Below are 27,177 nucleotides of genomic sequence, written 5' to 3' on the forward strand. Positions count from 1 at the left end.
GAGTCCTCTTGGCCAGTCCCTGCGCCTTGACTTCCAGAGCCTGGATGTCCAGTCACATTCTGGGAGCAGGAAGGAGGCATGCTTGGGGCCCTCACTCCTTTTCAGTCTTATCCCTTAAGTATGAGAACGGGACTGCAGACAACTAGGCACCAGTGAGATGCCACCACCACAATGGTGGGCCGTGGCTGCTCCATTAGAATCACCTGAGAAATTTTATTAACTACATATCTAGGCCCTGCCCAACCTCACAGATTCTGCCTCAACTGCCTTGGGTGGGGATAAGGCATTGGTATGTTTTAAAGGCCTCTTGGATTATGATGCACAATCAGGGAAGAAAACCCCTATCCAGAGCAGGGCTTCTCAAATGTGACTATGTACAGATCTCATCAAAATGAAGATTTTGATTCGGGTGGTGAAGGTAGAGCCTGGGGCCCCAGATTTCCAGCAGACTCACCAATGATGCTGGGCCATGGATCACATCTTGAGGACAAGGATCACGTGGTTCTCAAACTTTAAAATCACCTGGAGGACTTGTTAAAACAGACTTCCAGACCCACCACTCTCACTTCTAATTCCATTTGTCTGGAGTAGGGCCCCAAAGTTTGCATTTCTAACGAGTTCTCAGGTGATGCTTATGCTGATAGCCCAGAAACCCCATTTTGAGAACCATGAAGACCATGGTTTTAAATCAGTGTACATCAAAACAGTCTGGGGAACTTTCAAAAACAGGTCACCAGGCCTAATCCATAGGAATCTGAGGAAGGAGCTCAAGAAATACAGTTCAACAAGCTTCCCAAGGGCCTAGTGTGGTTCACTAGGCCAGAGACCACACTCAGGTCTAGAATTTGCATCTTGCAAATGCAATAAGCATTTCTGGGACTGACAGCAAACTTTACTGGAAACAGAGTCTGAACGTCACTTCATAATAAAGTACCACCACTGCACACCTAAGATGCTTTCTCATAAGCCACTACCAGGCCCACCACAAGGAAAAAAGAGCAAGGCGCTTGGAACCAGAAAAGTTCCCAGTAACTAGTCTCCTGGAAGCCTTTCCATGGGGTTAGAAAAGAAAATGCCATAGAAGCTCTTCTTGGGAACAACATCTATACATATAAGGGAAAGCAACATAACATGGTAGTTAATCACACAGGTATTAGATTCAGAAGACTCAAATTAGGATTCCGGCTAAACTCAACAGGCCTCAATTTCCTCATCTCTGAAATGGGAAAAATGGGATCTCCTTTGGAGGCTGTGGAGAGGACAGGAGATAATGTGTACAATATACTTAGCAGAGGGCTGACACTCAGTAGGATCACAAACACATGACAGTTCTGACAGCACAGCCATAAGATCCTAGAGTTGGAAGGGACCTCAGCCAATAAAGGAAACTCAAAGAGGAGTAAGAGAGCATCACCTAGGCACCTGTAAGAAATGCTGTATCTCAGGCCCACCTCAGACTTTCTGGATCACAGTCTGCATTATAACACGACCTCCAGGAGATCCCTACACATGTTAATTTGAAAAGCATTGCCCAACACTAACTTGACCAGCTATGGCATCCATCAGTGGTTCTCAACCTTGCCCAGTTGAAATCATCTGCAGAGCTTTAAAAGAAAAAAAAAAAGTACTCATGGGGCAACTGGGTGGCTTAGTCGGTTAAGCATCCGACTTTGCCTCAGATCACGATCTCACAGTTCAAGAGTTTGCACCCCACCTTGGGCTTTCTATGGTCAGCATGGAGCCTGCTTCAGATTCTCTGTCCCCCTCTCTTTCTACCCTTCCCCCGCTCTTTCGTGCACTTTCTCTCAAAAAAATAAACATTAAAAAAATACTAATGCAGGCCCCGGTTTTCTACATTACCTGCAAAATCCCCACTCCTGCCTGCCCACCTAGGCTGGCAGGCAGATTTTGTATGGTACGTTGATACTGAGACGGATGTAAAACATTAAACGTGAAAAAAAAAAATACTCATGCAAGGTGTTACCCCTCAGAGAATCTGATTCAACTAACATGGGAGGTAGCCAGAGAACTGGGATTTTTAAAATCTTCCCAAGATACTCTAATGTGCAACAAAGGTTGAGAACCACTAGCACAGAGTAAGCGTGCAGGCTCTGGACCCAAATACATGGGGGTAATCCTGCTCTACCACTCACTGGCTGTGTCACCTTGGGCAGGTTGCCTACACTCTCTCTGGCCTCACTTTTCTAATCTATAAAATCAGTATCGTGATTGTACCTGTCTCATAAAGACACGAAGAGCATAACATGAGATAAAATCCCTAGAATACAAGCAGACCTGTGCCAGGCACACAGTCAGTTCTCAGTGAATGTTGACTTTTGTTAACTTGAGCAGGTGGATATTAGCTTCTACTGAAAGACTTCCAAAGACAAGTAGTCACTTCATGTTTAGCACTTTCCTCCATGGAATACTTGTTAGAAAGCTCTTCTAACAATTATGAGGGCATAGCCACAATCATTCGTGAAAGCCCACTGTCCTTTCCCACAATCCAGCTGTTAAGCACTGTAGTTGAACAGTCCCTGGATAACCCCATACAACACACACACACACACATACACATGCTCCTCATTGAAGACCCCTGTGTTGGGGCCATGCACTTAGGAATGTGGCCCAAAGGTCCTGGCCTGGGAAGAATGGGTTACTTCAAGCAGCAGGATCGCTTAGCATCAGGCTGCAGGCTCTGCCTCGAATGAGCCGTGTGACCCTGGACCAGTCACCATGCTCTGGGCGTCAGTTTCCTCCCCCTTACACAAGGGGGCCCCTGTGGCCCCTGCCAGTGCCACTCTTCTTGGGTTCCATGGGGTCACAAAAGACTGAGTCATGTTTTCACTTCACAGTCTTCAATAGAAAAAGGCAGCTTTCTTCCCACTGCCCACTCTGTATAGCCGTGTGATTTACATTTCTACAGTCTCTTAGTGATTAGCCAGTAAACGAAAATTTAACAATAGGCTTTCTCTAAAAGTCTTCTAAATATAGACACATTCTCTAGGAGAGCAGAGGATTTCCTGAAGGGTTTTTCTGAGGAAACTAACAGGCCTAAATAATAGATGGTGTTTGGATTGAACTGTGTGTGTGTGTGTGTGTGTGTGTGTGTGTGTGTGTGTGTGTAAAAACAATGTGACAATTGTGTTGGGTTTTCCCTGAGAACTCTTAAGACACCGGGAATCATCTATCAGACTGTCTCCGCCAATTTTCCTTTCACTGTGTCCCTTCAATTCATTCCTTTCTCTGCTTTCAAATTAGCCCCTTTTAGGTTCTGGATCCTCTTGTGCAGGACTGGACTGACTCTCCCCACTGCTCAGCTCACCCCTCAGGCCCAGACTCTCTCCACCTGGAGGGATCCTCCACTGCAGCACACCCAACACCCAACGCAGCCTTCCTGCCTACCTCCTTCCGCCACAAAAACCTGAAAAGACTTCTCTCCCCGCCCAAAACATGAAATCTGACTCTTCCCCCTCAATCCATGCCTGTGCTCCCTCTGCTTCATTTACACCTTTCTTTCTAACCTGGAGCACTGCCCCTGAAGTGGCTTCCCCCACCCCAACTCTGCCCTGCACCCCACGGCGTCCACCCCCAGCTTCTCTAAGCCTGTCAAATTCAGAAACCCTAACAGCTGCTGTTTACCAAGACTCTGCTGTGTACCAGGCAAGGTGAAATCTTCACTTACATTTTGTGCAGTCCTTACAATGGGCAGAGACCCCGTTTGAGGATCAGCAGCTGAGGCTGAACTCCCACATTCAAACCCAGGTCTGTGCCTCACAGCGGAATCATGGGGCTGCAGGACGAACAAGTGAGGTGGCAAATCAAGCTTCTCCCGGCTCTTGGCTCAACCTACCATTTCACCCCTGCCTCCCTTAGGCATCCCGTAACCTGAGCAAATAGAAACCCTCCCCCACTTTGGGGCACAACCTATGGTTCCCACCCCTGGGCTTTTGTTCACACTGGTCTCTGCCTGGAATGACCTACTCCCAGACTCAGCCTCCAAAACCAACTTACGCCTATCTTAATTCCCTCTAGATCCCACTCTGGAACTTTTCTAACACAGCTCAGTTTGAGATCAGTCACTCTCCTTTAGACCCCAGTGACACATGGTTCTTCTCTTGTATCCAACCACGTGCTTTTCTGATCCATTTCACACCGTAGCATACTCTTGAAAGGTAGGAACCAAGTTATCTTTGTGCCCCACAAAGGTCTTCCACCCCAGCACTGATGGAGCTTCACATAACGACTGACACTCGACCAGTACTTGCTAAATTGAGCAGATGTTCTACGATGTTATCAAGATTGATAGCATCAACTGAGATATCATGAACTGAGAAAGCATTAAGAGTCATAAACAAGACACAACCGGGGCGCCTGGGTGGCGCAGTCGGTTAAGCGTCCGACTTCAGCCAGGTCACGATCTCGTGGTCCGTGAGTTCGAGCCCCGCGTCGGGCTCTGGGCTGATGGCTCAGAGCCTGGAGCCTGTTTCTGATTCTGTGTCTCCCTCTCTCTCTGCCCCTCCCCCGTTCATGCTCTGTCTCTCTCTATCCCAAAAATAAATAAACGTTGAAAAAAAAAAAGTTTTAAAAAAAATAAAAAAAAAAAACAAGACACAACCATCTTACCTCTTCCAAAATTTATACACGTGAGGACTCTGTCATCTACAAGGAAAAAAACTAACTCTAGTAAATGAATGGAAGTTATAAGGAAGCATGTTTCAGCTCCACAAAAATCAATTTTATTCTTCACATTTGAAGTGGTCTGTAAAATAAAAGGAGTGGTCAGGAAGGAGTGAGCTTCCTGTCTCTACGATTCAATTACAGGCTAAATGGCCTGTGCTAGAAGTGCCTGGAAGATTCCTGGGTTAGAACAGGGATGGGGTAGCTGAATTAGATGTCTGACTTCCTAGATCATTTCCAAATATGAGACTTAGCCACCCCATTCCTGTTGTCAGGACGCCCACTGGAGAGGACGAGCACACACGGTCATGTTGTAACAACTGAAAACAGTTCCCTGAAACCTTACCCCATGTCACTCAGCCAAGCATCAATGTCACTTAACCCTGAAGTTGTGCAACAATAAAAAGTCAAAGAAGCCAACGAGTTCATCCTCTGGTCCCAAGCCCTTATTTTTCTCATTTTCCTTTTACGTGTGATTTTAAAACATTTTCGAGATCCACCAAAAGCCAGCCTAATATTTACACAGTTCAGGTGGCGACTGCTTTGTGCACTTTAATGAAAAGTTAAATGATACAGCTACAAGTCAAGAAAGAATAGTTAAACCATTAGAGTCATAAAGGTTTGTCTGCAAGTAATGATAATGTGTGATGGACCAAAGGATATGTGGTTCATGCAATTCCTGACACCTGAAGTCCATTTAGAAAACGTACTGGCTTGAATCCTCTGTGGTTGCAGGGTACTGATGTGGGCAAGTATTTATAAACAAAGATAAACTAATATGAGGCCACCTTTGTTTTGTAACTTTCAGCCACAAGTTCTGTGACAGGAGATAAAAAGCGGAATGAATAACAAATTCAAGCAAAAGAAAATAAACACTTTCTTCTTCTCAAGTCAAAAGCTTGTCATCACACTTTCAAAAATCTGCTACAGCTATCTTTCTTAACTGTGTAATCCCACTTTGAGCCAGGGGGAGCATCTATTATAATCTCCAAAAATAAACTGTTTATCTGTGAGGGATGAGCCGTCCACTGAGAAGAATGAACAAAGGCCCGTGCTTCCTGACAGAAAGGACAGTGCCTGAAAGCCTTCCACAGTTCCAGGGGTGACTGAGCTCTCTGTGGAAAACTCTTACATGCACCTGGATGTGTCACCCAAAAGCTTAATTTAAACTGTCTCCCACCCAGATGAAAATACTGCACCGACAGGTAGAATCATAATAGCAAACTGAGTCATAAAATTTACTAATGAAACAGAACTTGACCCACACAGCCATTCTGCAGTGCTGTGCTATGAATCAGAGCAGGTAACCTGTGGATCCCTCCCACACACACCTCCAGTTATGTAACAGTTTCTACAACAGTCCTCAGAAAGGGTATTCAAGCATCCAGATCTATGAAAATGTGGTTAATGACCCAGATACCAGTCTTTGTGTAAACATGTAAGTAAATAGTAAAGGATAATACGACTCCAACCCAAAAGCGTTAAGCTTTGGGAAACTCACTTGATCTGTTTCTAAGTGACATTTTTAAACGGAACTCCGTGAGAACTTTATAGAAAGGTTAATGAAACTAAAATCACACTACAAAAAATGTATTTTTTGTCTCCATATGATCTGATACAAATAGTCATCAGTGGGTTGAAATTTGAAAATTCAGGGTGAGCTCTAGAAGCACTCTGGTCCCATAGAATACCATGAGATCATACAACCCAATAGACAGAAGAGACGGTGAGTTAACTGGCCAGACCTCAATGCAGACTGTCAATTGCATGTGAATAGAATATTGGTGGGCATAATAACTATTGGATCAACACAGCAGTTCCCAAAATGGTCAAATGTAGGACTTACACTTCGTTATTATTATTCTTGCTTGGAAACTATTAATAGGTAATACTTAACCTAATGCTATTTTTTTTTAATTTTTTTTTTAACATTTATTTATCCTTGAGACAGAGAGAGAGAGAGCATGAACGGGGGAGGGGCAGAGAGAGAGGGAGACACAGAATCGGAAGCAGGCTCCAGGCTCCGAGCCATCAGCCCAGAGCCCGACGCGGGCTCGAACTCACGGACTGCGAGATCGTGACCTGAGCCGAAGTCGGACGCTAAACCGACTGAGCCACCCAGGCGCCCCAACCTAATGCTATTTTTTTTTTCAACTTTTTTTTTTTTTTTTTTTGGGACAGGGAGAGACAGAGCATGAACGGGGGAGGGGCAGAGAGAGAGGGAGACACAGAATCGGAAACAGGCTCCAGGCTCTGAGCCATCATCAGCCCAGAGCCCGACGCGGGGCTCGAACTCCCGGACCGCGAGATCGTGACCTGGCTGAAGCCGGACGCTTAACCGACTGCGCCACCCAGGCGCCCCACCTAATGCTATTTTTTAACAATGGTTCCCACATTTTAATTTTGCACCTGCAAATGATGTACCGGTACCACTGGTTTGGTCCTGATTTAATGATTCAAACCCCTGAGTCCAATGAGGACTGAAGCCAGCATAAACCTTAGGACCCCTGGTTATCTGGCAGTAAACAGCTTTTCCTGTAGCTGGTCTGCGTATCTTTCACTTACAGCCAAAGGGTCCTGCCTAAAATGACTTCTGGTCCACCTTCTCTCCTACCACATCCTACAGACACCCACTCTATTTGACCTTAGCCACCTCTGCACTATCCTCCAGTCAATCCATCACCTCCCCAACATCATCCTAAAAGCCCTAGCTAATCCTCTGCCCCAGCTGCTGAGAGTCTGGAATCCCCTCAAAGGTATGGATGAATGATTCAATCTTCCACGTTTACAAGACTCACCTAACTGACCCAACAAGGTAAGATGGGCAAGATTCACTCATTAATTAATTCAAAAAATATTTGAGTGCCTACCATGTACTAGTCAGAGGAAATAAGAAGGCATCTTTCTGCACCTGCAACTAATAGTGGAAAATGCCCTCAGAAAGTCTCAAATTAGCTATTTCTTTCAGAAACAGATGGGTAGAGAAGCTTAGAGGTGTGGGAAGGAGAAAAGAATCCAGTCAGAAGCAGGCATCGAAGGGCTGGAAAAGAGAATACCTAGATCTTCCCTGAGATTTCCAGAAAAGAAACAAGAAATGTCCCTGGAGGGTTACACAGGGTGTCCCCCAAACATCTCCACACCCGTGTACAGGGCCCCAGCCACCCCACTGAGGCCTGGAACCTAGAGAGAAAGAAGGCCTCCCCCCAGGGCATTTAACCATGAACAAGAAGGCCAGCTCTTAAGAAAGTTCTTCATGTTTCTGGTGACAACTATATACATGTTTGCTTAAAGGAAGGAAGCCTCGCTCAACTCCATGAGAAAGGAAGAACGTGTAACCCTATAATCCCAGTGAGAACCCGTAGCACATTTCCCAGAGAAATGTCTCTAGGCATGGCAGGGTCTCTAAACTAGGCCAAGCGCCATCCATGGCCTTTAGACTGAAGGCCTCTCTGAGGCAGAGATGAAGAGGAGCTCCATCTAGGTCTGAGACCTGCCCCAAGAACCTAACCCTTCCAAACCTGTTTTCTCATCTGCAAAAATGGAGGTTAAATGGTAGCTCATCACTGGCTTGTTGTGGGGGTTACCCAAAGTAATCTGTAATCTGTGCAGCCATCATGTGTCAGCCTTGTGAAGCACCTCAAGGCCTCAGTGCATGGCCCTGTGTCACCTGGGACTGGAAGACCCAAAGATCCGCAGGGGACACCACTTGTACAAAAAGAGGGGCACTCTGAGATCCAGCTGAAAACAGCTTTGTGTTTAACACCAAAACTTAAATCAGTGCTATTTTCACAACACTGGTTTAACACCAATACTTAAATCAGTGCTATTTTCACAACATTCAAGTGATTTCTCCTGTCCAAAATACAGGACTAATTATTGTCAATATTTGCATAGCACTGTTCTTTCAAGTAGGTTTAAAATGTGCCTTACACATTATTATCAAACCCTAAGGAACACTAGGCAGAATTTTTTAAAGCCCTTTTTGTAAAGGCAGGCCATCAACATCCACAGAGCCTGGGAAAGTCGGTTCCTCACTTGGCCCTTACCACCCTCCTACAAAACAAAAGGCTCAGAAAACTTGACGTGACCGAGGAAGTCCCTTCCATTCCCTCTCCCTGGCCCCACAAGTGAGGACCACTGCTACAGGTGAAGCTGAGCCATGTGCCAGTCTCCTCTCCTTTTAAAACCCACGAGGAGGGAAGATTCCACAAGATCACAAAATCAGAAGGCCCTTCAAAGCCATGCTTTCTACTACTAAGCTGAGTGATGAGAAATGTCAAGAGAGATTGAAGGAGGAAGTGAAATGTATTCCAATCTCCCAAAAAAAGACTCAATAAAACCACTTGTGGTATCAGCACAATGAGATGATCAACAGTAATAGCACTGAAGCAGACAGTTTGTGCCTGTCCGGGTACACAGGACACAAGGTACACCAGCCCTCTTTGGACTGACATCTTTAGGAACTCCCGGCTGTGTATGGAGCCACCTATCACTGACACTGCCCTGAAACATGGTAAGTACTTGCTGTAAATGGCATCCTTGGGGAGGGTCTTTGATGGACCTCCCTTGAGTGCCCTCAGCTAAAAGCTAAAAACAGAACATCTGTTACCCTCAAATCCTCCTCAAAAGGAAAAATCACCATAGAACAAATGCCTTAGAAGAAAATTATTCAGGACTACTTTGACAATCTGGTTTTATGATCCAATGATAACAACTGAATTATCAGAAGACGTTCTTATCAGGGAACGTTCTTTCTTATCAGGGAAAGAATTATCAGAGACGTTATGATCAGTAATTTTATTGTTCTTAAAATTTGATGTTGTCTACTTTGGCCACAGAGCTTACCACTTTAATCCATGATTGTACCTTATCATTCTTTTATCTTCAGTAAAGCTTTGTGGTTAAAGCAAATCCAAGCCCTCCAAACTGGAGAACACCTTTTCTAACCACACTATGAAGTCAGCACCATCCATTACCTGAATGGCCTTGCCACCAGATTCCCAAGTCCCAATTGTATCTGTACTCAAAATCCATTTCAAACAATTCCTACTCTAATTTCTCCCCAAGGGAGAGCTGTGTCTCTCCTTTGAACCCCAACTGCTCCAGACAGGGAGCTACCAGAAGATACAACTGTGTTTTATTCCTATCTCCTACTTCTGGGGCTCGGAAAGCATCCAGCACACAGAATGGTTTCACTAGGTGCTTGTTAGAATGGATGGATAAGGCTTGGGTCTGAGCCACCCTTCTAGGATCTACACATTCTTCCTTGTATTGATTTCCTTTTCATGTCTAAGAAGTCATCACCATCTCAAGAGATTAGAACAACACACATTTGGGGTGCCTGGGTGGCTTAATCGGTTGAGCATCCGATTCTTGTTTTGGCTCACAGTTCATGGGATCAAGCCCTGCATCGGGCTGTGTACTGACAGCATAGAGCCTGCTTGGGATTCTCTCTCTCTCTCTCTCTCTCTCTCTCTCTCTCTCTCTCTCCCCCCCCCCCCGCTTTGCCCCTCTCCCCTGCTCACATGCACCTTCTCTCTCTCTAAACAAAAAAAAAAAAAAAAATTAAGAAGAACAACATACATTTATTACCTCACAGATTCTATGAGTCAACAGTCTGAGCACAGAATAGGTGAGTCCTCTGCTTCAGGGTCTCAAGCAGCTACAATCAAGGATCCACCGGGCTGCAGTTTCATCTGGGGCTCAGCTCAGTAAGACTCTACTTCCAAAGTCATTCAGGCTGTTGGTGGAATTCATTTCCTTGTGGCTGTAGGACTGAGGGCTCCAGCTTCATCCTGCCTACCAGTGACAGACTGCCCACAGTTTCCTACCACGTGGCTCGGTCCACAGGCAAGCCACAAATACAATGGGCAGTTGCTTTTTCCAAGCCAGCAAGATGTCTCACTCCAGTCAGCTAAGAGGGAGTCTTATACAACGTAACATAACCAAGGAGGTGACATCCCAACACTTTCGCCATATTCTGCTCGCTAGAAGTTACGGGTTCTGCCCTCACTCAATGGGAGAGAATTAGACAAAGGCATATCAGCCACAATCCTAGTGCTGTAGTCCTATTGGCCTTCCACTGGACCGTGAGCTCCACAGAGCAGCATCCAATAGTGGCTTTGTCTACAGGATAAACATTTGGGTGCTTTATCAAAAGTAGCACGCAAAAAATTTGCTCGCATTGGGAAAAGATAAAATATCTACTTTTAAGCAGGTAGAACTATTACCACAAAAACAGATGATTTAACTAAGCCTTACTCCTCACCCCTCCCCAAAAAATCTTTCTACTTGGAAAGGAAATAGGTATTTTTTAAACACCTACTTTTTCTTCAATATTCAGGTAAAGTATCTTTGTGTTCATTTATTTTGCAGAAAGAAAAAAGATACGTAATGGGGAAAAAATTCCCTATTTCACAGGACAACCAAAGCAACTCCTTCTTCAGCTCTTTCTACAAAGGTTTCTAGTCTTGTAACAGGCAATTCCTTTCCTAAAAACACATCTAATAAAGTGTGGGTCATTGCTGAAATTCTTAACTGGGCTGCTTCCAAACATCTGATGCATTCCTTCAGCAACGTGCAGGATTGAGTCAGCAGGACCCCAAGGAATGGCCAAGCAACACCACCTCATCCCTTCTCCATCTGAACTTCCTCATCCTCACACAAGAAAGCATTGTCCCTGCCAATGCTGAGGGCATGTTCTGGACAAGAGCTTCTCTTCGTTTCACTTTTGCACTACCTTGGAAACGAGTAATGGCACCTGCCTCCAAAACAAAATGTCACATTCACTCCTGTTACTTTTATTAATTGGGTAATACGTTTCTCGTCATTCCTGGCCTGTCACATCTTTTGTCCCAGTATACCCACCTTAAACCCAGCGTCCTCAAGCCTCCGTGTGGATCAGTTGCTAGGTGCTTGTGAAAACCAGGGCCACGGGGTCACCCCTGGGAGTTCCAGCTTGTGAAGGCTTCCACATTAGAACAGGACAGAACTAGAAAGTCCCAAGGGTACAAAACTCACATTCACTGAATGGCAAAATGGCTTCCCTGGGTCTCCTCAGCACTGGTGCACACAGAAGGTGTAGCAACGTGCACGGCTCAGATTACAACGTTCCCATCTGAGCCTAGGGGACTGCTCCGTGCCCTCAGGAAGGAGGAGAAAACAAGCTTCTAGCCCCTAATGCCTGGAACTGAAGGGAACCAATTTCCCTCCACCCCTCCTCTCTCTACATGTGATGTGTGGCAGCATACTGAAAAGGAGGAGGGGTGGGTTTAGCTAGAGCAATGGTTCCCAAACCATACCTGCATCAGCACTGCCTAGAAGGCTCATTAAAACGCAGAATGCTGGGGGGGGGGGCACCCGGGTGGCTCAGTCGGTTAAGCGTTGGGCTTTGGCTCAGGTCATGATCTCATAATTCATGACTTCAGGCCCCCCATCAGGGTCTTCAGTGACAGTGCGGAGCCTGCTTGAGACTGTCTCATCCTCTCTCTCTGCTCCTCCCCTACTTGCGCACTCTGTCTCTAAATAAATAAATATACCTTAAAAAAAAAAAAAAAAAAGAGTGCTGGACCCCATGCCTAGTTTCTGATTCAGCAGGTCTAGGATAGGGCCTGAGAATCTGCATTTCTAATAAGTTCCCAGGTGATGCTGCAATCCCTGATTTAAGGACCACACTTTGAGAGCCTCTAGGTTTATGAAGTACCATTCAAGCAGTCTATACTGTTGGACAGAATGGGGCAACTGTACCAAAGAAAGAGCCTCTAACGCTCAAACTGAGCATTAAAAATGGTTCCACCGGAAGATGTGCTGCAATATACATTCTCTCATACAAAAGGAAGTGCTTAATAACATCATCCCAGTAACCACTGATTTGAATGAATTTCAGCTGGTCTTTCCCTCAGAAACAAATGTGACTTGTAATGCTTATTAATCAGGAAACCTTACTGCAGGGTCTACTGTATACAGAGAACTGATGTGTATGCCAACTTCCTAATGGATAAAAAGTAAAACAAAACCAGGGCCCCTGCCTTTAATGTACTTACTGTCTGTATTATTTCACCTCTAATTACTAGGAAATTTTAGACTAACTTAACATAACCTTTTCACTATCACAGTTAAGAAAGAAACATAGCCCTCTTGGAAGGATTCTGGTCTTTGCCTACCCTCTACTTTTAGGAGGATAAACCAAGTCACCTGTGGGGGGGAGGGGGCAAGGATTAAAGTGAGGATTTAGGTATTTTTGTTTACTTTCAAACCAACTTGCAGCCTATTCCCCAGAGACCATAAACCATCGGCATAATGGCACCAGCCATATAAAGACCTGAGACACAGACCTGTAATCATCAAAACCCACTGGAATACATTAAGCATTCTACTTTTCAAGACAAGAAATATACCAACACATTATAGAAGGAAATTCGCCCGCTGAAAACATTTCACAAAACCTTATTAATAAATCAACACGTGTTTTTATAGCTCTTTTGAGAAGCATCGTCATGAACCTCATTTTATTGGATATTTACCACAAAATGGGAGGTGTAGCCAATGAGTGCTATTAACCTTGTTTACAAACGGGAACAAAATCGCAGTCATTGAGTGACTGCCCAAAAGGCCCAGAAGATGTGGCCTTTGTGCCTACCTCAGGCTCACCCCACAATCTGTGAAATTAGATGGGGCAGCAGGGGGCGGAGTTGAACAAAACCTCAGAACAGCATTCAGGTGTATTCCAAAAGTTTTATGCTCTGAATTTAACATTTCCTAACTGCTCTCTGGAATTTTCCATGGTGACCAGAGAGGGATTCTTAGCTTTCATTTTTAAAGGATTTAACATTTTATTTTTTATTTAGAACCATATGAGGGTCCCCGCTAATCTGCCTCTTAACACAGCAGCAACCAGAGGCTTTTCTTTTTTTAACCCTCAAGCTTTCATCCTAAGTCTTGGCCTGTGGCTCTGGGGAAAGCGTCTGTCACCTTTGTCTACCAGAACACAGGGCTGGTCTGGCAATCTGGGCACAGTGCAGGCGGACAGGCTGTACAATGATCATTTGTGTACCTGGCCTTGGATACTTCATTGTTGTATGTGCAGTTTTTCTCATCAATAAAAAAAAAAAAAAACCAGCAATAAAGGTGACTGAATTTTCAATCGAAACCATTCTTTGTCCATGCCTTCAAAGAAGGCCTGCAAAAAACAAATCTGTCTTGTGTTTCATTCCTTAACAATAAAATCCACTTGCATTTGTAAGTCCCCTGTGTTATCTGTGGCCTTACACAGCCTACGATACCTGACTGGAATAGAGCTGTAGCCCCCTGATTGCCTATCATTCTGGCCCTCACTCACTCCTAGGTCCCTGTACCAGGCCAGATCTGTCCCCTAGGGTCTCTGTGCTAGCTGTTCTCACCTCTGAGGAACCATCTCCTCTGTGAGGAATTTCTCTTCATTCATCACCAAAATACATCCTTCCAGGTAGTTCTCACCTGTGAATAACTGATTCTATCAGCTCAGCAAAGTGGACCACATCAGCTCTGGATCAGCAACACTTTCTGCAAATTCATCTTCCCATCCATCCACCACACTTATCTCTCTTCTGGTCCAGCAGAACCAACAGCATGTATTCCAAACCCAGCCCATCCATCTCCTAATTTACAAAACACGACATTTCGCAAACTGTTTACTTACACCCGTGCCAACAATATTACTCAAATGTGGTGCAGTGAAAAAGCCACAGGGAATAGAGTAGCTGGCCAAGAGCAGTATTCAGGGATCTAAAATTACAGGGAAAATCATACAACATTCATTTTACTTGGGCCCAAATCTCTATCAGATGATGTTGAGCAGAAAGATTCTAAAATTGGCAGGGAGAAAGGAAAAGTTGTCTTAAAATTTGGGCCATGCCAGGGCGGCCTTCAGAAAGAGAGCTGGCAGAAACAGAATAAGGTGGTGTGCCCTTGAAAGGCTGTCATAATAAGCAGTGTCTGTTGGGCAAGGATAAGCACAAGGGGAAAGAGAACCAAATGGAAATTAGTGCCAAAAAGTACGAGTAAACAAAGAAGACAGAATTCTCTATATAGTATTTAGAGGACAGTTTTTGCAACACAACAACATCAGAGATGCTAGTGCAATTCAACTCTATTCAATTCAGGCAGCGTTTGCACTGTGGCTGTATTGGGCTCCTCCTGGGTGGCTCCGTCAGTTGAGCGTCCAATTCTTGGTTTTGGCTCAGGCCATGATCTCAGTTTTCTGAGTTCGAGCCCCACGTTGGGCTCTGTGCTGCCAATGTGGAACCTGCTTGGAATCCTCTCTCTCTCTCCCTCTCTCTGCCCCTCCCCCATTGGTGCTGTCACTGTCTCTTTCAAAATAAATGAATAAACTTTAAAAAAAAAAAAAAGAGAGAGAGAGAGAGGGAGAGAGAGAGAGAGAGAGAGAGAGAGAGAGAGAGAGGGGAAGAGAGGACACAAAGAAAATCCTGCTCCACGCTGACAGGGAGACAGACACCTCTCCCATCGGGTCCACTCATACCCAGAGCCAAGAAAGAGTGAAATGACAGTGAAGAGAGGGGAAGAGGGAGCCATGGTTTTCACCAGGGGACCTGAGAAGCACACACAGAAGTGTATGAAAGGCTGGGACACCCAGGAGGGGGTGGGCAGAAGCAGAATGAGAGCCCCTGAGAACGTGAATATGGCTGGGCAGGAGTCCTGCTCTGCATGCGCTATTCACATATTACTTCATGTGGCCCCCAACAAGCCTCTGAATGATAGTTCCGTTATCATACCTGTGCCATGAATGCTGTGAACACCCAGCCTTCTCCCCACCCCACCCACCCCCGGTGTCACCATGAGGAGGTGTTTCCATCCAGACAGGAGCCCTGTATCCTAACTCCAAAGACTGAACTTCTAACCACTGACCTACACTGCCTTCTTGTTCAGAACAAGCAAAATATAGACCCAGTAAGGGGAGAAAAAGGAGGAAGGCAAAAAAGGCAGGTAGGCTGGGGAGGGGAGTAGGGTGAAGGGTAACAGGTAGCATTTCCTTCTTGAAACCGCATTGTCAGATTCTGCATAACCAATGCACTTTGCCTATATGAAACACTCAATATCCTTAATAAGCAAGGCAAATTAATAGGTAGACATGAGCATATACAAATACATTCACCTCTGATGTGTTTTTCCACAAGTACCAAAGCAACTAATTTGTGCCACACTAGCAAATTATGGATTATTTTCTCTCCACTAACAAGACAAGAAACATCATTAGTAAAACACACATTTAGCACAAGATAAGACCACAGTCCCTCCCTTATCTATAATCATTGCACTCAATGGCCACATCAGGGAGTTTTTAAAAACATGACCCTGATGAGTAGCTGTTGGATATATTATTATTCTAGGTTTTTGTGTATTTAAAATATTTTATCATTAAAAATAGAATATTTAGTGGGAAAAAACATCCAGTGTGTTTGAAAGTTTTTAAGCCTTTTTTAAAAACACTTCATTTAAGCACACCTACATATCATTCATAATTTTACATATTTCTGACTCTTATAACAATGTATATTTATCAAACATTCAACCAACTGAAGAAAAACTGGATGGAATAACCCTATAGGCAGCAATTTTTGTGTGTACTATTCAAAATTGAGCTAAACTGGGGCACCTGTGTGGCTCAGTCATTTAAGCCTCTGACTTCAGCTCAGGTCACGATCTCACGGGTTGTGAGTTCGAGCCCCGCGTCGGGCCCTGTGCTGACACCTCAGAGCCTGGAGCCTGCTTCTGTGTCTCCCTCTCTCTCTGCCCCTCCCCCCCCACCACTCATGCTCGCTCTCTCTCTCAAAAATAAAACGTTAAAAAAAAAATTGAGCTAAACCAATATCCAGAGGGCTCTTGCCTTGATAAGTTTCTAAATTGTTCTGTGTTGGGCTTGGTCTTTAAGGTCCCACACAGTCATAAATCATGCCCAGGAGAGGGTTCTTTCTGGGTCACCATTTCTCAAAATGTGGCCCACCTTCATCAGCATCACCTGGGGCGCTTGTTAAGAACCCAAGAGATACTGATTCAATAAAAAAAGTTTCACAAATTCCTCCTGGGATCAGCTGCACATTCACACTTGGGAACCACCACTCTAGAATCTTTTTAAACAGACCAAGTAAAAATGGCCACAGCCATAACCAAAATCACAAGGGGCCAATTCCCTAGCTCTCCCACTCCCTGGAGCAGCCAGGGCGCCTGCGTTAAGGAAGAAGCCAAAATAGACCCACAGTCCCAGACTGTACGGGAGGGACCCAAGTCAGCTTCCGCCTACCCATGCTTCCACCCGTGGGTCCTTACGAGGGATGCCCAGAGTCCCCAGGGGTGACCCAACCCTTGAGTAGCCCACCTCTCAAGCCCATGTGCACAGCATCTTTAGGCTTACTTTATGAATTGACTGTAGCCTCCCACCCCCTAAAAAAAATGTGGAGTCCAGAACCCCAGTATCTTAGCATGTGACCTTACTTGCACCCTATTTGGACTCAGAGTCATCACAGAGGGAATCCGGTTAAAATGAGGTCATTAGGGGATCCTGGTGTCCTAATAAAAAGAGGACACTTGACACAAAGACAGACACAGAAGGAAGATGATGTGAAGGGGCAAAGGGAGAAGGAGGCCTTCAAGCCAAGGAGAGAAACTTGGAACAGACCCTTCCCACACAGCCCCTGAAGAATGAACCAATGCCATCCACGCCTTGATTTTGGACTTCCAGTCTCCAGAACTCTGACACCATAATGTTCTGTTGTTCTAAGCCACCAGTCTGTGGTACTTTGTTATGGCCTGCCCTAGCAAACTAACACAGCTGGAGAACTCACAAAGTGAATTCAGGCTGTAAGAGCCAATCGCTAACCCAGCTGTCAGGAGGGGCTGCAGCACGGGATGTCCAGGCAGCCTAGGGCGGTAGAAAGAAAAAGGAATCCAGAGCCCACAAGGGGCGTCCGGGTGGCTCAGTCGGTTAAGCATCCGACTTCAGCTCAGGTCATGAGCCTGCAGTTCATGAGTTCGAGCCCTGGGTCAGGCTCCGTGCTGACAGCTCAGACAGAGCCTGGAGTCTGCTTCAGATTCTGTGTCTCCCTCTCTCTCTGTCTGCTCCTCCCCTGATCACACACGCTCGCTTGCTCTCTCAAATATAAAATAACACTTTAAGGAAAAAAAAAAAAAAAGCCACAAGATCTGGGGTGGGATCCAAGCAGGGGCAGTGCGCCCTGCCTGTAAAGGTGGTAATAAACCATGCCTGTCTCCCCAGCCCACATGGTGCGAAGATCAGGAATAAGCTCCCGGCCCACTAGAAAGCTCCCGGCCCACTAGAAAGCACCGTGCTGTGGCCTTCACCCCCTCAGTGGCTCCTCAGCGTGCGCTCCGATCCTGGTCAGTATTAAGAGTGAGGACACAGCCCCAGCACTCCAAGTCATTCTGTTCATTGCTAGGAAGGCCTTGGAAACAAAATCTGCATTTCAGGAAAATTCAATTCGAGCTCCCCAAACATGTTTGAGTATGTTTGGAATATCCAAGACAACAAATAACAGGGTCAGCAACAGCAAACTCCCGACACTGCCAAAGGTCCTTTCAACAAGTCAGGCTTCCTAAGGGCCAAGGGTTCACTGGGCAGAGAAACACTCCACTAAAGCAGGCCAGGCAGGAGCAGGCGGTGTGTTCCGGCCAGCCCACGGGCTGGAGGAGGGCTTCATGATGAAGGTTTAAGTACTATCGCAACACAGAATTTATGGTTCCTAAATGTTTGTTTTAACTAGTGTTGAGAACACATATTTGACCCAGTGTGAACTTGACCTCTGGGTCCCTCTCCCTTTCCGCGAGGCTGTCTGTGCCACATGACGAGATTTTCCAGCCGGCCCTCCCACCCGTGCTCCCAGCAGCTGCCATGGTAAACCTCACTGCGGATCTATTGGCAAAGCAGCTGTCAATGGCCATAGCAGGCATACGAAAAATGTGTAATCATTCTGGGCCCAACTCCCAAGCTTGGCTAGGGCCACACAGAGCCAAAAGGGACGAGAGACAACCTGAAAAGCCCTCTTGGCCATCTGAACTCCGGCCACATTATTCCCTCCTGGACGATGCCATCTACCGCATCTCTGAACACCAAGGATACACAGAGCTGTCTCCTCTGCCTATCGTTAAGGAACACTTCTAGGGTTGGTTTTGTCGGGGTTTTTTTTCCAAAGCAGTGTGGGCTGAATGCCAATGGAAAAGCAATGGAATATCGATTTTTCTGTTTCTTGCTAAGGAGAGAACAAGTCATTTGATGTGCCATGAGTTAAGTGAGTAAAAACAGACCCTGTACTCCCTACAGCTGGCTGCGTCTCTCCTCTATTCATAGAACCTGGCACATGTTAAAGCTAAACAGATATCCGTTAAAGAAATGAAAGAACCATCCATGCATTTACGGAGGGGCTTCAGTGTGCCAGGCACCAGCACCCGACTCCAACCTGCCCTCTTTCCTCTTCCGTCCTCCTCATTCTGCCAACCTGGCCTTGCCTGCATCTCGCCCAGACTCCTTTAGGTCCTCTGCTCCCAGTCCAGTCTCCTCTTTAAAGCGGAGCCCACGGACTGGGTCATTCTGTAGCCCGCACTTCCCCTGAGCAGGGGACAAAAAGACTGCAAGAACCAAGAAGAGGTAGGTTCTGTTTGGACAGAGGAAGAAAATGTGAAAGTGAAAAGAGGCAAAAACAGAACACAGAAGGCACTGAATGCCCGAAGCACAAGACAAGGTTTCTAGGCTGCACAGCTCTCCTATAAATGCAAACTCTTTGGAAAGAGAACAAATGTGGTGCCATCTCCTTTGCACAAAACAAGACACTCGCTATCAATGGTCACTCAGTGTTAAGAACTAAAGTGACCTATCCCGTGCTACGCTTTCAACTTCTAGAGATGCACACACACAGGCTGTCTAGCAAAGCAGCATTAACACACAACTGGGCATCTCTAGACTAGAGCCCCCCAAGGCCACCTTTGTGGGTGCACATACGTGTTCCTTGCCCCAACAAAGGCATGCCTGTTGCGTATATGATATGCAACAGAAGGCTCACAAAATCTCCAGTCTTCAGAAGCATTTGCCGGTGCCCCATTTAAATTAAACGTCAATCAACTAAAAACAACGGAGTCTGGCTGGAAGGTCATCTTATTTTCTTCACTGGATTAAGCGAATGGAACACGATAAACACAACTGATCTCTTATGCAGAAATATTTTTGGTAACAAATGGACATGATCTATATAAATTGAAATTCTTCAACTAAACCCTATCGATTATCCTCAAAATATAATGACAATTAGGAGACAATCTGGGTGGTACATTTAAATGTGCATTTGCATTTTATGACTACTACCTTAAGGGAGAACTTCATATAGATATACCATTGGTATTTGTGTTCGTAAGTAAAATAAAGTATACCCAAGAGCAATTGTTCAATCTCAGCAAATAAGTAGAGAGGAAAAAGACTACAAATCAATTTTTTTGCAATCCAGAGTTCACTAGTATTTACTGAAGTAGTTACAGTCACAAAATGGGTGTCAGCAATTTTTCCATTTATATATACCTTGAAGGAGTATTTTTACTTCTACATAGCACGTTTTATCCTAACAGAACTAGAGGCACGCAAATAATCTAATACTTAGTATATTTCAAAGTTCTATTAAAATAAATCATTCAGGGGGCACCTGGGTGGCTCATTCAGTTAAGCACCTGACTGACTCCCGATTTCAGCTCAGGTCATGATCTCACAGTTTGTGGGTTCAAGCCCCACATCTGGCTCTATGCTGACAATGCAGAGCCTGCTTGGGATTCTCTCTCTCTCTGCCTCTCCCCTGTGCACTCTCTCTCTCAAAACAAGTAAATAAACTTTTTTAAAATAATAAATAAATAAATAAATAAATAAATAAATAAATAAGAACAACGCAAACTACTTTTTTTCTTGGTAATCAAAGGCAGGACAGCATGGGAGTGACTGGCTTTTTCATGCATTCTCTGTCCACTCTCATCTTTATTGAGGAACTGACAAAAATTGTACCTACTAATGATATATGAGGATGTTTTGATATACACATACATTGTGAAATAATCACCACAATCAAGCTAATTAATACAGCTATCACTTCACATAGTTGACACTGTATAGGGAGTAAGAACACTTCAAGATCTACTCTCGGAGCAAATTTCAAGTAGACAGCACAGTACTCTTAACTACAGTCACCTTGCTGTACATTAGATCCCCAGAACTTACTAATCTTGTGTGACTGACACTTTGTACCCCTTGATCAACATCTCCCCATTCTCCCTCTCCCCAACCCTAAACTACTTTAAAGCTATAATATAAAAAGGGATCCAGGGGCACCTGGGTGGCTCAGTCAGTTAAGCGTCCAACTTTGGCTCAGGTCATGACCTCGCGGCTCATGAGTTAGAGCCCCGAGTCAAGCTCTGTGCTAACACTTCAGAGCCTGGAGCCTGCTTCAGATTCTGTGTCTCCCTCTCTCTCTGTCCCTCCCCCACTTGTGCTCTGTCTCTCTGCCTCTCAAAAATGAATAAATGTCAAAAAAAATTTTTTTTTAAAGGGGATCCAAATTACGTTATTTAAAAAGGAGACTGACAACAGCAGCTGGGGAAACACACAGGAAAAAAAGAAAACCAAGTAACAGATAAATGAGACAAAATTTACTTGACTTAATCCAATAATAAACTAAGAATCTCTCTGGTTTTATCAAGGCTTTTACACCCATTCTTTTTCACCTTGACACCTGAAATAATCTGACAAAGTGGGCAAGGGTTTAGCACATTCATTTCTGGATCGGAAAATATAGGGTCAGACAGGTCAAGTGAATCCCTCAAGGCCCCACATCTAGTCAAGGCTCCAGGATTTGAACTCAGGGCCAGGGGCTTTTCCAGTAGCCCACTGCTCAGCCATGGACACAAATTTCACAGCACAATGGTTAACTCTAGTCATCCCATCTGAATGAGGAAGGCTCCTTCATCTCTCTGGCTCTCCCACATACACAAAACAAGTCTCCCATTGGAACATATCCACCTAATGCATACATGACTTTGGGCTGGACACTGGCCCACCCCAGCATCACTTTTAAAATTATTCCTGAAAGGAGTCATTAAGTTTCCAGCACTTGGGCCTGAATTCATTTGTCAGATCAGGCAGTTTAGGAAGGCCAGTTTTTCGAATGCTGAACCATCATCAAAAAGAAAGTGATGCTGCCTTGCTTAGACTCCCGGTGCTGTTCCTCTAGCAACTGGAAAGAGAACTGGAACCAAAAGCCAGAGGTATTTGTTATGCGTATTGTGAGACTAAATCAATGTAGCAACCTCCTCTGGGACCCTGCAGTCACTGCTCTGACCCAGAGCCTTCTGTAACTTCTCTCTTTCTGGGTGACCAAAGGGCAAACCCGGTCAAACATAGGCACAAACATATTTGTCTCACTTGCCTGGACAAGCAGGAAGTTCATGAAGTAGTTCCTCAAGATTTCCTGCTTGAGCATCTTTGCACATTCCAGAACATCTCTAGATCCCCAAATCCTCAGACAACCTTTCCAGAAAAGGCACCATATTGCATCATTTGCCAACTAAACATCTTCCAATCTTGGTGCATGCTCTTTAACAGGCATCAAGGTGGAGCACCCACCCACTGTCTATAAAATCCTGCCCTGTATTTTTAATCTTTCCACAGCAACATCCCACTATAACAGTGCTGTCATGGATGGGTTATAGGCAAACCGTATCATACCAGGTTTTGAGCGGAAGGAGGTACCGAAGGGAGGAAAGGGTGTATAATCTGACCTGAGTCATCATAAATTCAGGAAAACGCTGACACACTATTGTCAAGTGTCATCTAAGAAGTGAAAAATTATGACAGTCTGAATGCCTACAACCCTGAGCATTTCTGAGCCAGTAGTTTGCGTTCAGTAATCAAGAGGCGGACAGTCAGTTCCTACCTGCCATTACTCCTTGATCACAGTCGAATCATAACCTATCCGGACATTCCTTTCTAGAAAATCCAAGCCACCATGCCAGAGTCCTCCTGTTTCTTTCAAGGAGTAAAGGTATTTTTTTAATAAGCAAGGTCACTGGAATGACCATACTAGAAATTTTTTCCAGTATTTTAAAATCCAAACTGACTTTATTTTTAATATAAATTATTTACAAGAGTAAATCAGGATTTTAATATCCAAACTGTACACAAAACAAATTGCTAAACTTGACTTATGATGCCGAATACCAAGAAGCAGCTAAAATTGGGGATGATTCCAATCCGCAATGTTTATGGCTCAAGCTCCATGCAGAGAAACCTAAGAAGGATATACTCTTTCTGAGTGGAAGATTTTTTTTTTTTTTTTAATTTCCAGTTAGCAACAGAATGAGGCAACTCATCCAGAGGAGCCTCGAAATACATTTTAACTGAGTCCTCAACTTTACAGCGCATCAGGGAAATGTGTTCTGGTGTTCTCAAACCTGCATGTACCAATAATGGGTGTTTCTAAAACATTGCTAAGATGTGTATTAATTGGTGGGGGCGCCTGGGTGTCTCAGTCGGTTAAATGTCCCTCCCACTTCAGCTCAGGTCATGATCTCATGGTTCGTGAGTTCAAGCCCTGAGCCCTGCATCCGGCTGGCTCTGTGTTGACAGCTCGAATTCTGGAACCTGCTTCCAATTCTGTGTCTCCCTCCCTCTCTGCCCCTCCCCCACTCGCACTCTCTCTCTCTCAAAAATAAACAAACATTTAAAAAATTAAAAAAAAAAAAGAAGTTTATTAATTGAAGGGGCACTGAAGGAGACCACACCTGTCAGTTCTGAAGAACTGTGAAGACACTGCCTCTTGGAAAACAATCAGGCCTCAAAGATGGGAGGATTCTTGTTGCTGCTTTCAGAAAGCTTTAGAAACTGCTAATGTTTTATTTCAGAACAAGGCCACCTATCTCCCATCCCCCTCTGGCCATCAACCGAAAAATGTTTTTCATCTGTCAATATCCAAGCTTGAGTTCACTGTACTGGTTTGGCAAATAGCACATTCTCCAATGGAAATTTTTTCCTAGCTCCTGATCCATAGGTGTGACAGTGATTAATACTGAGGCGGGTGGGTGCAGGGGAACCTTGGATGCACGGCAGAGTTCTCTACAATACATTGCCGCTGGCACTGATACACTATCATTACTGTGACTCATGAGTGGTAATGAAGGCTGCAGATAATGTCTTGCATACATAACGTCTCGAGGGCAGCATGAGCCCCTTCGTGTGACCCCTGGGGGAGCCTCCCTCCCCATGTGGACAGCCCCCCTTTGCCCACTGTGCCAGCCACAGCCAGCATGGAAACTTACGTTTGGTGCACCTCTGGGAGCCAGGGGCCTTACTCCAGCCATGGCAGCACTGCCCTCCACAGACATTGACTCTGAAAGAAAGCAAGACCCCTGAGTCCACAGTAGCAGTGTACTCTTCCAGAAAACCCAAGCTCATATGGGTCCCTGCAAGCTCAGCCTCCTGTGTCCACACTCCCCTGGCTTGCAGAGTCCTAAGCCATTCGCACCATGCCCAAGCCAAAGCTGCCCGGATAGAAGAGTAAAGACCGTGTATCAGGGTAAGGTGGGAGAACCAAAAAGCCTGCATAACATAGAATTACACAGGAAGGGAGAACAGCGTCCACATAAATGAATTTCTTAACCCCCAAAGTAGAGCCAAGTGTATTTTGTATATTATCTGACCCACAACTTAAACCGAATCTGAGTTTTAGGGAGAAGTGTCCAAACACGGGGGAGATCACAATGCCTGGAAAGTACCCCTGAAGAAAAGAACCAGATAGGCAAAACAAGTTATCCCCCACACCCCCAACCTGTGATTAAATGGGGAGAGGGGCAGGAAGGATGTTTATGAGCGCCAAGTAACAGAAACTTTCCAACCGAAAATTCTGTCAATGCACAGACACCCTGCCCTGGGGAAAGGCGACCCCACAGGTGCACGGAAGCCCAAGCCCACAATCTAGGATGCTGAAAAGTTTTGGGCCGCAGAACAGGAGCTGTATCTTCACAGCCGGCCCTTCCACCACTTTTTTTTTTTTCTTCTCTAGCTAGAAAAAAAAGTTAAAACTGAGTTGCAAAGAGCAGTTTAATTGATGCTAAGGGAGTGAGCAGTAGTGACTTCATGTATACGCCCGTCTTCTAGGAGTAGTTGGGTTCGCGCACAGGAGGTTACGCCCCAGGCAGAAATGCCTTTTGTGTTTACCCGCAGCTGAGAAACAATGCACTCGGAGTTTCTCCTCAAAGTCTCCGGGCTCCCCGCATTCGCCTCTGCCTGCGGCGCGGGCGGGCGGGGGGAGGAGAAGGCAGCCCCACCACGCACGACGCCCGCGGCCGGGCGCCGAGGGACCCTGACCCCGCGGGTCCCGGCGCGGGCGGCGCGCGCGAGCGCGCGCGGAGGGAGGGTGTGGGCTTACCCCTGCAGCTGCTGCTTCTGCTGAACCTGCAGCCTCGAGCCCCCGCCGCTCTGGCTCTCCGGCGGCACTTTGGAGCGCACGACTTGCCTGCCTTGTTTGGCGAACGGGGCGGCCGCCGGGTGAGCGCCGGGCTTGGGGTGGAGCTGCCCGCCGGGGGCCCCGGGCCGCGCCGGCTCGGGCGGCGGAGGCGGCCGGAGCCCCTGCAGGGCCGCGCCGCCTGGCTGGCTCGTGCGGCGCGTCCGCTCCGAGGGGGCCCCCGGAGAGGCGCGGCTGGGAGCCCCGGCGCCCGCCGAGCCGCGGCTGTACCTGGCGTCGAGCGCGACGTTGAAGGTCCGCGGGCGCGGAGGCCCGCCCAGGGGCAAGGCGCCCGCCGCCAGGCCGGGGCCCGGGCGCACCACGTACGTGATCCTCCGCACCCGGCCGTGCGCCGACGACGCGAGCAGCCCTGCCCAGAGCAGCAGCCCCCACCTGAGCCAGGGCCCCGCCATCACGGGCCCGAGCCGGCGCCCCCGGCGCCCGCCCCCGGCCGTGCGGCTCGCCCGGTGCGGCCGCCCGCGCGCGCTCCGGCTGCCCGAGAGCCCGGGAGGCGGGACGAGGAGAACTCGGCTGCAGGAGAGGAAGTTCTGCGGACGGCCGAACGGCCCCAGACCCCAGCCGAAAGCGGCGGGGAGGAGGGGGCGGGCGTGGGGGTGGGGTGGGGAGCCGAGCCCGGGAAGGGAGGGGAGGGGCGAGGGGAGCGGACTCCGCAAGGTGAGGGTCCGCTCGCGCAGCCGCGGGTGCAGGGGGCTCCGCGCCCGGGCCCGGGGCAAGAGCGGGCGAGCGCGGGCGTGAGCGCGCGGGACGCTCGGAGGCAACCCGGGCTGCAAAGTCTTTAAAAAGTTGCTCTCGCCGTGGAACCGAGTGTCAGATCTGAACAGCCAATCTCCGGCAGACGTGACGTCAGGCAGTAAATCCTAATTGGGGAAAGCGTGAGATGAGCCCGAGAACGCGCCGCCACCTTCCACATCCACATAGATTGTTACTGTGGGGCGGCAAGGCAGAGGTCCCCGCTCCCCGGTCCCGGGTCCCGGGGAGGGACAAAGGATTCTGCAGAATCACTGACTGGTCCTCTCCTTCCAGAAACCTCACGGGATTCGTTTGATATCGTTTGGAAGGCATATTCTTATCTGTGTTTGCTGGGATACATGCCGGGGGTTGGATGAAAATACCAGATCGGGCCCCAGAAAGGACTGTTCGGGATTTGCCTAGGTGTCCATCCGAAAGCGTTTAGATGGTTCTCTTTGAGATTGTAAACCCCGCGTGGCTGTGCCTCGGTCTGCAGCCTCTGGTACCCTACTCCTAGTTACGCGAGTTTGAGAGTGCAGGGCGGGCAGCAGGGGGCGCCCGCGTGGACTGGGAAAGGGGCGGCAGGCACCAACCCCAGAAGCAGCCCGCTCTTGGTAAAAAGGCCTTTAAGATGGGAATACAAAGTTTAGGATCCATGACAACCCCAGGCCATTTAGAATTAAAAAAAAAAAAAAAAAAAACCTCAGTTCCTTGGACCCCTATCTGAAAGGAAAGGATCACTCACTGGAGATGACCCAAAGTCACATCAAGGGAAATGCAGGATGTTCCCAGGACAGTCCCTGGAGCTCATAATGCTCTTTGGGAAAAACCATGAAATAATGTTATAGTCTAGCATTTGAATTTAAAACAGTGTCTCCAGAATGCACGATTTTATTGTATGAATGCAATAGAAAACTCATGGTCTTAACAGTCTGTTTTTTAAAAAGCCATTTAAAATGATACTTGGTTTCCAAGGCTTTGGTTGTTCTTGTTCATATTTATTTGTGGCTAATCTTTGTTCCGTTGTCTGCCAGCATTGGCTAGTAGACAATTGGTAGCAGGTGATGGTGACTTAAGAATTAATGGAAAGTAATTTAAGGTTGAAGAGAATTCATTAATCTCTTTTTTCTGTACATTGGAGAAAGACCTCCAGTATTGGATTTTGGCAGGAGGGGACCTCAGTCCATCTGCCTGAGCACCAGCTTCATGTGAG

At 46.5% G+C, this 27,177-nt stretch overlaps 1 protein-coding gene across 6 annotated transcripts in view; it reads right to left on the reverse strand.

The window, feature by feature from the left end:
• The window catches only part of LTBP1 (latent transforming growth factor beta binding protein 1), a 410,698-nt gene extending 385,056 nt beyond the window's left edge, over nucleotides 1–25,642 (reverse strand). For all 6 annotated transcript variants that reach the window (XM_047852622.1, XM_047852625.1, XM_047852623.1 and 3 more), the window contains exons 1-2: nucleotides 25,140–25,642; nucleotides 24,031–24,101 (exon numbers count right to left, since the gene is read on the reverse strand). In XM_047852622.1, coding sequence (XP_047708578.1) covers nucleotides 24,031–24,101; nucleotides 25,140–25,627 — 559 coding nt within the window. In that variant the 5' untranslated portion in view covers nucleotides 25,628–25,642. The remainder of the gene's footprint in view (nucleotides 1–24,030; nucleotides 24,102–25,139) is intronic.
• Between the last annotated feature and the right edge of the window lie 1,535 nt (nucleotides 25,643–27,177).

The sequence above is a fragment of the Prionailurus viverrinus genome, chromosome A3 (assembly GCF_022837055.1).
Source record: "Prionailurus viverrinus isolate Anna chromosome A3, UM_Priviv_1.0, whole genome shotgun sequence".
Classification (NCBI taxonomy): Eukaryota; Metazoa; Chordata; class Mammalia; order Carnivora; family Felidae; genus Prionailurus; species Prionailurus viverrinus.